This window comes from Portunus trituberculatus, chromosome 5 (assembly GCF_017591435.1).
Source record: "Portunus trituberculatus isolate SZX2019 chromosome 5, ASM1759143v1, whole genome shotgun sequence".
NCBI classification, from domain to species: domain Eukaryota; kingdom Metazoa; phylum Arthropoda; class Malacostraca; order Decapoda; family Portunidae; genus Portunus; species Portunus trituberculatus.
This window is the reverse complement of record NC_059259.1, coordinates 9978779-9991310: the sequence shown is the minus strand read 5'-3', so window position 1 is coordinate 9991310 and position 12532 is coordinate 9978779. Positions and strand designations below refer to the sequence as shown.

The 12532-nt window shown below is 42.2% G+C and overlaps 1 protein-coding gene and 1 long non-coding RNA gene across 2 annotated transcripts; both read right to left on the bottom strand.

The window, feature by feature from the left end:
* Nucleotides 1-2429: 2429 nt before the first annotated feature.
* LOC123513847 lies at nucleotides 2430-3358 on the bottom strand. The gene is made up of 2 exons (XR_006677461.1): nucleotides 3115-3358; nucleotides 2430-2844 (listed from the first exon to the last, which is right to left on the bottom strand). It is a non-coding gene; the product is annotated as an uncharacterized LOC123513847 (long non-coding RNA).
* Nucleotides 3359-3443: 85 nt separating this feature from the next.
* Nucleotides 3444-11172, bottom strand: LOC123513836. The gene is given in 9 exon segments (XM_045271233.1): nucleotides 3444-3838; nucleotides 4630-4759; nucleotides 5487-6283; nucleotides 7211-7299; nucleotides 7302-7345; nucleotides 8902-9107; nucleotides 10078-10204; nucleotides 10503-10701; nucleotides 11035-11172. Coding segments are annotated over 8 exon segments (1872 nt in total). The 5' UTR covers nucleotides 10664-10701; nucleotides 11035-11172; the 3' UTR covers nucleotides 3444-3520.
* Nucleotides 11173-12532: the final 1360 nt, after the last annotated feature.

The window sequence follows — 12532 nt, the reverse complement described above, 5'->3', positions numbered from 1 at the left end:
ACACACACACACACACACACACACACGGCCAGGCAGGAGTGACCAGTGGAAAAGGAGAATAGAAAATGATAGGACATTTCTACTTCACTCCATTTTCTGTTGACCTTGGCTAGCGTCCCTCAAATAAACAATAATTAAATAGATAAATAAATAAATAAACAAACAAATAAGAAAAACAAAAATGCCAGGCAGGGTATGGGAGAAATTTTGACAGGGTAACAAGGTAGAGAACTAGACAGGGTGACAAAATGAGGGAAAGATGAAATTGCCAGGGTGAAAGGGTTATGAGAGTGAGGGAAGGATTGGCAGGGGGCTGTGAGGAAGAGAAAGGCATTGGCAGGGGTGACAAAGTGGTGGAAGGAATTGGCAGGATGTTAAGAAAGTGAGGGAGAAATTGGCAGGGGTGACAGGGTAAGAGAAAGATTGGCAGGGTATTAAGAGAGCAAGGGAAGGATTGGCAGGGTAACAGGATGATGGTAGAGATTGGCAAGGGGTTAAGAGGAAGAGGAAGGGATTGGCAGGGTGACGGTGGTGGAAGGGATTGGCATGGGGTTGTGAGGAAGAGGAAGGCATTGGCAGGGTGTTAAGAAAGTGAGGGAGGAATTGGCAAGGGTGTTGATAGGGTAAGGAAAGATTGGCATGATGTTAACAGAGGGAGGAATTGGCAGGGTAACCGGGTGGTGGAAAGGATTGGCAGGGTGTTACGAGAGAGAGGGAGAGATTAACAGGATTAGGAAGAGACTGACAGGGCATTAACAGAGTGAGGGAGGAATTGGCAAGGGCGACAGGGTGGTGGAAAGGATTGGCAAGGGGTTGAGAGAGAGAGGGAGAGATTAACAGGGTGAGAAAGAGACTGACAGGGCGTTAACAGAGTGAGGGAGGAATTGGCAAGGGTGATAGGGTGGTGGAAGGACTGGCAAGGGCATTAACAGGGTGACAGGGTATGCTGGCCACTCACTACCACACTCTGCACAGCTAGGAGGGAAGTCGAACATGTCATACGATAGTCTACTGTAAAAATGGCTCCATGATTTCAAACATGTAGCGTATTGATAACCTCACTGATTTGATGTGAATACTGCTCGTTGATCACCACACTTATCACAAGGACAACTAACGGTTTTCCTCAAGATCTGACAACCACACACTCCCTGGGGCACCACTCAGACCCAGAACCAGGAGCTACTTCAGGGCAGACTGACTACAGCATTGAGCATAGAGAAAATCACACCTCAAATGCATAAAAGTGAGCAATATTTCCAAGGAACAACACACACACACACACACACATACAAGTACCCAGGTGGGTCTTCTTGCCTTGCTGGGATGGGAAAGCAAAGAGCCAAAGGGTTTTCAAGATTCTAGGAATAGTTTCATAGAGTGTAGTGGAAGTTATTGGGGGTTTTCAAGGGTGTTTTTGTGGTTCTAGTGGAAGTTTAACAGGTGTAGTGGAAGTTATTGGGAGTTTTCAAGGGTGTTTTTGTGGTTCTAGTGGAAGTTTAAGAGGTCTAGTGGAAGTTATTGGGGGTTTTCAAGGGTGTTTTTGTGGTTCTAGTGGAAGTTTAACAGGTCTACTGGAAGTTATTGGGGTTTTCAAGGATGTCTTTGTGGTTCTAGTGGAAGTTTTAGGGTTTTCAAGATTCAGGTGATAGCTTAACAGGGTGTAGTGGAAGTTAATGGGGTTTTCAAGGGTGTTTTTTATGGTTTACAAGTTTAACAGGGTCTAATGGAAGTTAATGGAGTTTTCAAGATTCAAGCAATAGTTTAATAAGGTGTAATGGAAGTTAATGGGGTTTTCAAGATTCTAGCGAAAAATTTAACATGGATTCTGCCTCATTAATGGATATCCGACCCTTGACAACCTAGCATTTTACTCCCTGTGGCCATTCAAAGCCATCACATCACCACTATCACCACCATCACATCACATCACCACCATCACCACAATCACCACTATCACCATTGCCATTACCACCACCATCACCATCATCATCACATCACCACCACTACCACTAGCAACAGCACATCACTACAACCACATCACCATCATCATTACCATCACATCAACATCACCACCACCACCACATCAACAGCACCATCACATCACCACCATCAACATCACACCACTATCATCACCACCACTATTATTCACTATTGGTCCACAGTGTTGCAAAAATTACCCAAAGATTCAAAAGGTTTCAAGACATTTATCCCATTCTTTTGGCTAACTCTCTCTCTCTCTCTCTCTCTCTCTCTTGGACCTGCTTGGGGACTGACATCTGAGTGGACTTCTTTCCTTTAATTAGTTACCCTTAGCCAGATTTCACTTCTTACATAAAAAAATAGATGCATAAGCTCTATTATGATTTACAATGACCATCTGCGCTAAATTGTTAAAAAAATATATATAATGACGACTTTTTTTTTTACTCTCGTCTCTGATTCGAAATGGTCGTTCTCACCCGCGATTTACCAACATTTCCCTTATTTTCTCTAAAGCACAGATGATCAATAACTAATGCAACTCTGAAACTCCCTACCTGCTTCTGTATTTCCATCTGTATTTCCCCTTGGCTGGCCTCTTACGCATAAAAAAATAAATAAATAGAATAAAAAAAAAAAAAAACTTGTAAAATGTAGATGAACAATAACTCCAGCATTCAAGGTCCACTAGATTCTCTCTTTGGCAACGTACAAAATGCTACGATACTTCATTTACCTCATCTTGTCTCTCTTACTCTTCCTCCTTCACTTTAGCATCTGTATTTCTTCCATTTATTCTCTCTCTCTCTCTCTCTCTCTCTCTCTCTCTCTCTCTCTCTCTCTCTCTCTCTCTCTCTCTCTCTCCAAAATCATTACTATTTTTTTCTCTCTGATCTGGTTTTTTCTCCTCCTTCTCTCTTTCTCTTTCCTTTCTTTTCCATACTTATCTCTCTCTCTTTTTTATTCTCTTTCAAAAAATCATCATTATTTTTTTCTCTCTGATCAATGTTTTTTCTCCTCCTTCTCTCCCTCTCTTTCTCTTTCCTTTCTTTTCCATACTTATCTCTTTCTCCTTTACTTTTCTTCCAATTTCCTCCTTATTCATTATTTTCTCATAAACTTGGATATAACTTCTCTCTCTCTCTCTCTCTCTCTCTCTCCATAGTTGCATATTTTATCAAGTTCCTCTTTAACATTACTTCTTCTTGAGTGACTGTTCATAATGGCACCAGGAAGCTGATAAACGGACTGACTGACTGACTGATTGACTGAACGCACACACACACACACACACACACACACATACCTACACAGAGATTCTTTTTACACACATATATATAGATGCACAAATAAACCCCCAAAACAAACAAACAAACACACACACACACACACACACAGACATACAATCATTCTTTTACACACACACACACACACACACAAGTAAACCCTAAAACAAACACACACACACACTTAAGAACTAAAAATATTAACAGACTTACTTCAAAACACACACACACACACACACACACACACACACTTAAAAGCTAAATATATTAACAGATTCACTAGGGAATTCCCATCTGGCAGGGTGTAGAAACTCAGGCACCCACTTCGTCACATCAATCCCAGTCCTTAGCAGGGGAGCGAGAGCCTCGAGGGGGAACTGCGCAAACTTCTCATCTAGGGAAAGGATGCGCAGGTTGGGGAAGTTTGGTAGCATAGGGCTCAGGAAGTTGGCAAGTTCTGAGGGCGTCTCTGGCTGTGTGGTGAACTGGAGGTGCATGGAACGGAGGGAATCAGAGGCGAGAGTTGAGAGGTCTTCCTTCATGGCCATCGTGCAGGAGAGGCCCAGAGTCTGCAAGGGAGGCGGGAGGAGGACGTGGTAAATAAAAATATGAAGTTTTGAAAGAAAAAAAGGAGGAGGAGGAGGAGGAAAAAGAGAATACTTAGTAAATAGAAATGTGAGGTTTTATAAGGAAAAGAGGAGAGAATGGAGAAGAAGACATGGTAACTGAAAATGTGAGGGTTTATAGAGCAAAAAATGAGACAGAAGGAGTACAGCAGGAAGAGAAGAAGACTAGGTAAGCAAAAATGTGAGGTTTTGAAAGGAGGAGGAGGAATACAAAGGAAAGTCAAACAGCAACAGATCTCTTGGTCCTTTCAAGGCTGTTTGGTAACTACTTCTAACTGGCTACAGATAAGGAGGAGAATACATAGGAAAGGAGTGACAGGAGGGAGGTCAGGAGCTACATACTTAGTAGGAGGTAAGGATAGAACAGATGAAGCTCCTCCCACCCACCAATCCCTCCGGCGACCCGGCAAGAAATAAGAGAATACACCCGACTGCTGAGAAGGACAATCGGGAAATTTATACAGGAAAGATGGGAAAAAAAAGAGAGTACTAATGGAATTACTACTATCGCTAAAAAAAGAGGTATCTAGTGTATCTACTACTATCGCTAAAAGGAAAAAAAAAATTATCGGAAACCATTTTCTTTATAAAACTTGTCTAATTTACTTTTGAACGTAGCTACTGTGTTAACTTGGAGGAGGAGGAGGAGGAACAGAAAGGAGAAAAGGGAAAGGAGACCTGAAACCACCAATCCAATCAACACCACTCAACACCAGCAGTATACAGTGACCCACCTTGAGGTTGTGCGCTGCCTCTAGTATGTGGTGCATGATCTTCAGCGGGCAGGAGTCCTCTGGCAGGGACACCCACCCACTGTTCAGGACGGCCAGGGTGTGCAGAGTGTGGCAGGGCTGCAGTACCGTCCTGACAGGGAAGGTTAGGTTAGAAATGTTTTGTTTAGGTTAGGTTAGGCTAGGTTGGGTTGGGGTTGGATTGGATTGGATTGGATTTGGTAGGGTTGGGTTGGGTTGGGTTGGATTGGGTTAGGTTAGGTTAGGGTAGGGTTAGGTTGAGTTGAGTTGGGTTAGGTTAGGTTAGGTTAGGGTTGGGTTGGGTTGGGTTGGGTTACAATCATCACAGCAAAATTTTTAACCCCTTCAGTACTGGGATGCATTTTTTACCTTGAGATTTGTGTGATTAGACCATTTTATTGACATTACTAAAGGTCTATGGAGGTCTGAAGATTAATGGCCACAGTTTTTGCTATTTCAATCCCCCACATGAGTTTCTGAAGCTGTATACAATCACCAAATAGTAACCAGAATGAATATGGAGACTTATGTTTTTGGGCATTTTAAGACAGTTTGACATGTTTTTGGGACATTTTAAGATAGTTTGGCATATTTTGGGGACATTTTAAGACAGTTTGGCTACGATAACACAATTTCATTAACACTAGGAAAGGTCTATGGAGGTCAGAAGATTAATGGTCACAGTCTTCACTATTTTAACCACCGAAATAAGTTTCTAAAGCTGTATAAAATCACCAAATAGTAATGAATATGGAAACATCATGGTACTGAAAGGGTTAATGGTAAACAGAATCCTGAGCAATAGAGCCCCTGACCCTCCCTGCCTGCCTCTGCCTTACTTGCAGCTGGAGGAGGCATCTTTCTTGCCCAGCGGGAGGGTGAGCACCAGCACACACAGGCGGGGGCAGAGATTCACCATTTGGTACACAGCATTGGACTCCATCATGGTCCTCTCGCAGCACAGATGGAGAGTGGTGACACACTCCCCTCTTGTCACCAGTGCCGGCTCGAAGGCACTCACTGCGCCTGTCAGGGAATCGCTGCGCACCGCCAGGGACTCAAAGGCTGTCAACTGACCCACTAGCTTGTCCAGCCTTGCCCCGGCCTCCTCCATGCGTGTCTCTGGGTCTGCCACCAACCTGTCTGCCCCGCCGTCCACATGCACGCGAAGTTCTCTAAGGTATGGTGCGTGTTTCACCAGGCCGGCCAGCTTCCCCAGGGCTGCATCGTTGAGGCTAAAGGTGGCACCCATGGCCGGCATCTGAGTCCCCACCTCCAGGAACGGACTCGCAATGCCCTTCTGCTCCCCCTCAAAGAAGTTTATCTCCACGTCTCTCAATCTGACGCCCGGGTAGAAGCACGCCAGCATCTGTACGAACCTCTGTGTCTGCTTCCAGTACAGTATGTCCACCATCTTCAGTCGGGAGAACGAGAGAGGTGCCTTGTTACCCTCCCTGCAGCACTCCAGCACCTCCTTGCTGCTCATGCCGTCAAAGAAGCAGGCGAACAGTGCCTCGTCACTCATGAACACCTGTGGCTGCATGTATGGGATGGCAAACTCAGTGAGGAGGCGACAGTGGCTCCCCAACGCTGTCATGAAGTCGTTGCTCAGCGCCCACTGGTTCACATGCAACACCTGACCACAGAAAGGAAAAAGACACATTGGCAACATAATAAAGGAAACTTAAGGGAAATAGAAAGGCAACACTCCCAACAAGAACCTGAACACTGCAGAGACTAAATGGTAATGGTGTAATGTTAGGTTAGGTTTGGAGAAGAGAGGTGGACGATGTTAAGCTGTGTGTTTGGAGAGACGGAAAATTCTCTATTGTTTATCTTTAATGGTGCAATGTTAGGTTAGGTTAGGTTAGGAGAAGGAAGGGGTTAGATTACGTTAGGCTTGGAGACGAGAGGTAGATGATGTTAAGCTGTGTGTTTGGAGTGACGGAAAATTCTCTATTGTTTATCTTTAATGGTGCAATGTTAGGTTAGGTTAGGTTAGGTTAGGTTAGGTTAGGCTTAAAAAAAGAGGTAGAGGATGTTAAGTTGTGTGTTTGTTTTCTATCTAATGTTTGCCTTTTAATGTAAGAGAGGTACCAGCTAATGGCAATGAAAGGAAATAATAAAGACCAAAATGAGACAGAGTTCCACAGTTTAAAATAGGAGAGTTGTCTTGAGATAAGGAGAAGAGAAACTCCATAATACCTGTTCCCTAAAAAAGCACACATGACAAACACCCACAGATACACACCTATAGATACTAACTAGACCCTTTTCAACCAAGCATACCTAACCCAACCTAACCTAACCATACCCAAATAGATACAAACACCCAGAGATGTAAATTAGACACTTTTCAACCATATACATCAAACCTAACCTAACCAAATAGATACAAACAGCCATAGACACAAACTAGACCCTTTTTAACCATATACATCTAACCTAACCTGTAAAAAAACATAGTATAAAAAAGAATAAATAAATAAAAAAAAATATGTAATGAAAATCCACCTAACTGAACCCAAACTTAACCTAACCTAACTGAACCCCACTGATATACCTGGAGGTGTGGTGACTGCTGGACCAGACTGATTAGGAGCGGCTTAAGGCCCAGCGACTCATGGGTGACGTACAGTTTGAGCAGTGGAATGGGCCGAGCTGGGTGAGGATCTGCGCCAGGTCTGCACACCACTCACTGTTGGGATGAGTGGGATACGACATTTGAGGACACAGACACACACACATGACTGCCACAGATATGAATGCAAAGGTACGGCTGCCAAACACTATTGAAGACTATCAAAAAACTACCAAAAGACTACCAATTATTACCAAAAAGACTACTACAGACTATCAAAGAGAATACGAAAGACTACCATTTACTACCACTTACTATCAAAAAGACTGCCAAAAGACTGCCATTTACTACCACTTACTATCAAAAAGACTGCCAGACTGTTAAAAAGACTGCCAAACTATTAAAGACTGCCATTTATTACCAAAAGACTATCATTTACGACCATTTACTATCAAAGACTATCAAAAGACTATCATTTATGACCATTTACTATCAGACTACCAAAAGACTATCAAAAGACTATCATTTACTACCATTTACTATCAAAAAGACTATCATTTACTATCAAAAAGACTATCAAAGACTACCAAAAGACTATCATTTACTATCAAAGACTACCAAAAGACTATCATTTACTATCAAAGACTACCAAAAGACTATCAAAAGCCTATCACTTACAACCATTTACTATCAAAGACTATCTAAGACTACCAAAAGACTATCATTTACTACCATTTACAATCAAAAAGACTATCAAAGACTACTAAAGACTATCATTTATGACCATTTACTATCAAAAGACTACCACAGACTACCAAAAAGACTACTAAAGACTATCAAAGACCCGAAGACTACTGCACACTATTTGAAGACACAGATGCACACAAATAACTTAAAAAAAAAAAAAAAAAAAAAATAACCAGAAAAACAATAAAATCTCTCCCCAGCTCACCTCTCTATCTTAAACTGGGAACAGCCAAGCTCAGTCTTACACCGGTGTTCAAAAATGCCTTGTTCTCTCACCATGACAGTTTTCCAAGGCCAGAGAGACAACTGGCCGGGTTAACAAGACAGTTTCTCCTTATAATGAACCAGAAATCTTGGCAATACATCACTAGAACCATAAAAATACCCTTAAAAACATGAGTATCTTCAATTTGAGCCTTTGGAAAGCAGTGACGCCCTGTTCTCTCACACTACGACAGTTTTTGAAGGCCACAGAGACAACTGGCCGGGTTATCAAGACAGTTTCTCCTTATAATGAACCAGAAATCTTGGCAATACATCACTAGAACCATAAAAATACCTTTAAAAACATGAGTATCTTCAATTAGAGCCTTTGGAAAGCAGTGATGGGGAGAGAGCAGAGTGTTTTAGAATACTGGCCTTAGTCTCAATATAGAAATGGAGAAGGAGGAACACAAACTCTTGAAATGACTAGTAAGAAACGAAAAAAAAAAAAAAAGAGAAAAAAGAAAACAAATAGAAAAAAAAAAATAAAAACTCCAGCTCACCTCTCGATCTCAAACATGGAAATACCGAGCTCAATCTCAGCCTTAATACAGAAATGGAGAAGTAGGAACAGCATAAACTCTTGAAATGACAACCAAAAACCAAATAAAAGCCAAAAAAAAGAGGAACAAACACAAAAAACAAGAAAATTCCCAGCTCACCTCTCGATCTCAAACGGGGAACAGCCAAGCTCGATCTTAGTCTCGATACAAATCCGCAGAAGGAGGAACAATATGAACTCCTCCTCTGTCCTGGCCGTCCAACTGAGCTGCTCGAAGGCGGACAGGATCTTCCCCCGCAGCACGGAGTCCATGCTGCCGAGGGCCCCCGTCTGCCACCACCAGTCCCGGAAACGCCTGATGTCTTGCTGTGTTGGGGCCAGAAAGTTAGGTTAGGTTAGGGGGAGAGAGAGAGAGAGAGAGAGAGAGAGAGAGAGAGAGAGAGAGAGAGAGAGAGAGAGAGAGAGAGAGAGAGAGAGAGAGAGAGAGAGAGAGAGAGAGGGTTTTGAGGTGTGAGAGAGAGAGAATGGGGAGAGAGAGAGAGAATGGGGAGAGAGAGAGAGAGAGAGAGAGAGAGAGAGAGAGAGAGAGAGAGAGAGAGAGAGAGAGAGAGAGAGAGAGAGAGAGGAAGCATTACAAATAAAAAAAATACATATAAAAAACACAACAAATCTAACAAAAAAAAAAAAAAAAAAAAAAAACGAAAATCACAAAAAATTACCACAAAAAATAAAACAACAAAAATTAACTTAACACCAGATCACACACAACACGGTCTGAGTGTAGGTTGGGCTTCCTCACTCGGGGCAAAGGTTTCCTAGCTGGTGGGCTTTGAGATGGGAGCAACTCATACAGCCTCCAACACCACAACACCACACATACTGCTGCCACTGTAACAAAATTAACTACAACACCAACTCACAACCTTCCCAACACCACAACACCACACATACTGCTGCCACTGTAACAAAATTAACTAAAACACCAACTCACAACCTTCCCAACACCACAACACCACAACACCACTGCTGCCACTGTAACAAAATTAACTAAAACACTAATTCACAACCTTCCTAACACCACAACACCACACATACTGCTGCCACTGTAACAAAATTAACTAAAACACCAACTCACAACTTTCCCAACACCACAACACCACACATACTGCTGCCACTGTAACAAAATTAACTACAACACCAACTCACAACCTTCCTAACACCACAACACCACACATACTGCTGCCACTGTAACAAAATTAACTAAAACACTAACTCATACCTTGATACACTAACTTATACCACCCCCAACACCCCCTACAGACCCCCCAGGACTCACCCAGGCCGGCGTGGGGGGAGGGACGGCAGCCTCATTGATGGTAAACATTTGGCTTCTCTCGGATGCTTTCTTCCCCTTCTTCTTCTTGTGGGGGATTTCATACTGCCAGATATTGACGGGGTCCCATCTGAGGATAATGAAGGGAACATGACAGGTGTGTGTGTGTGTGTGTGTGTGTGTGTGTTTATCTACTTCCATTTCTACAGGTTTCAATTTAGTTTTATATATCCTGTTATTTATTTAATTTTTTTTAAGGCTAAATTGTTGTTGGTATTTTGAAAACTGTGCTGTGTATGTGTTTTATCTATCTATTTATCTGTCTGTCAGTCTATCTATCAGTCAGTAATTAATCTATCACTACATTTGTCTATCTGTGTGTGTGTGTGTGTGTGTGTGTGTGTGTGTGTGTGTCTGTACATACACACCTATAGTGGCAGCAGTCCTCGTAATCCTCAAAGGTAAGACATCTGGCCACAGCGCGGGCGGCGAGGGTGGTGAGGCAGGAGGGCTGGTGGCAGGATGGGGCTGTGGTGGTGGCTGTGGTGGTGGGGGCTGCAGGGACTGGCTTGTGGTTGGTCGAGCTCATGACTCTCTAATGACTCAGTGCATGACGGGTGGTGGACGCTGTGTTGGGGTCAGGTTAGGCTAGGTTAGGTTAGGTTGGTGAGAATTTAAACTGGTTAATTCAATATTTCTGGATCTAAAAGTGTATATAGATAAATAATAATTCTTCCTTCTTATATCATCATTATCTCTCTCTCTCTCTCTCTCTCTTCTCTTCCTTTCTTCCTCCTTCCATTCCTCAAATTAATATAACAAAACACCATAGTCCCTCCCATCCTTCCTCTCCCTCTCTCTCTCTCTCTCTTCCGCCTCCTTCCCCACGCCCTGTCAGTCTCACACACACTTCCCCACGCACTCACACGCCCACACACCTTCACTTCTCGAAATACTTACATGTGTGGGTGTAATAAGTGAAGCAGGGAAGGGGATAATCTCTACTCCTCGTTCTCTCTCTCTCTCTCTCTCTCTCTCTTTTCTCTGTCTGTCGTGTCGGTCTTGTATACAACTCGTAGCGGACAGACAGTCTTGAATCCTGTCTGGTTTATTTTGCTTTTCCTCTTTATTTCTTGTTATTTTTGTAGCCGGATATGGTTGTCACGTTTAAATTGAGTTCTATTTTCTTAGTAGATATTCAGTCAAGTCCTGTAGCTTCGGGGATCATGCAGAGATAGCGATTTGTGTTATATTTCTCTTGTTTTGCTTATTTGGTGTGTTTTATGAGGTTATTAATAAAGCTTTTTAGAGTAATGTTATATTTTGGGTTTATTATGTCCATGTAAGTCCAAGGAATCAATGCAGGTGCCGTAATAATGGTTAAATAAAGATAGCATATTTTAAAGAGCTTTGTAAATCAGTGTGTCCGATTCGCATGGCATGGCTCGGGAAATGTAGCGACACCTCACGTCACATTACACCTTGCTTTGTTTCTTGTTCTCTGTCTCTGTCTTTATACATCTTTTGATCCACTACTCTTAAAATCTCCAGGGGGTGGGTGGCAAGGTCCAACATCCTCCTGTGTTGTATTTATCCTTTTAATGCAGCAGTAAATGTATCAAACTATCATTTGTTTGTGTTGCTAAACATGAGAGAGAGAGAGAGAGAGAGAGAGAGACTATTGTTACCGTAAATTAAGAGAGAGAGAGAGAGAGAGAGAGAGAGAGAGAGAGAGAGAGAGAGACTATTGTTACCGTAAATTGAGAGAGAGAGAGAGAGAGAGAGATTGTTGCAGTAAAATGAGAGAGAGAGAGAGAGAGAGATTGAGAGAGATGTTGAGAGAGAGAGAGAGAGAGAGAGAGAGAGAGAGAGAGAGAGAGAGAGAGAGAGAGAGAGAGAGAGAGAGAGAGAGAGAGAGAGAGAGAGAGAGAGAGAGTATATCTTTTGAAATCCAAATCTTGTAGGGAACTGGCAATCAAGTGGGCATTTTCCTTTCATTTGTTTGTTGCCCTTGGCCGGCTTCCCTTAGTCCATAAAATAAATAAATAAATAAATAAATAAGTAAAAACAAAATCCATCCTTCAGTCAAAATAAATAAATAAATGAATAGAAACTAAATAATGATAACAACAATAGTAGTGTTGTTGTAATCTTCGTTTCCTAATTCCATAAAAAAAAATAAAATAACAATACTACTACTACTTCTACTACTACTACTACTACTACTAATGATAATGATAATAATAAATAAAGTCTAGTTATTATCTTTGTGTTTTAATTAACCTGCAATGACTCACACTTTGAAAGGTGGAAGGTTTATGAAGCACAATTCAAAGTGACAACATTTATTAACATGACGGGTATTTACAACAGCTGCTGCACATCACAGTTACCTTATCCTATCTCTCTTTGTGCTGCGAGGTATGTACACCACTCACACACGTGGTGACCTGGCTGC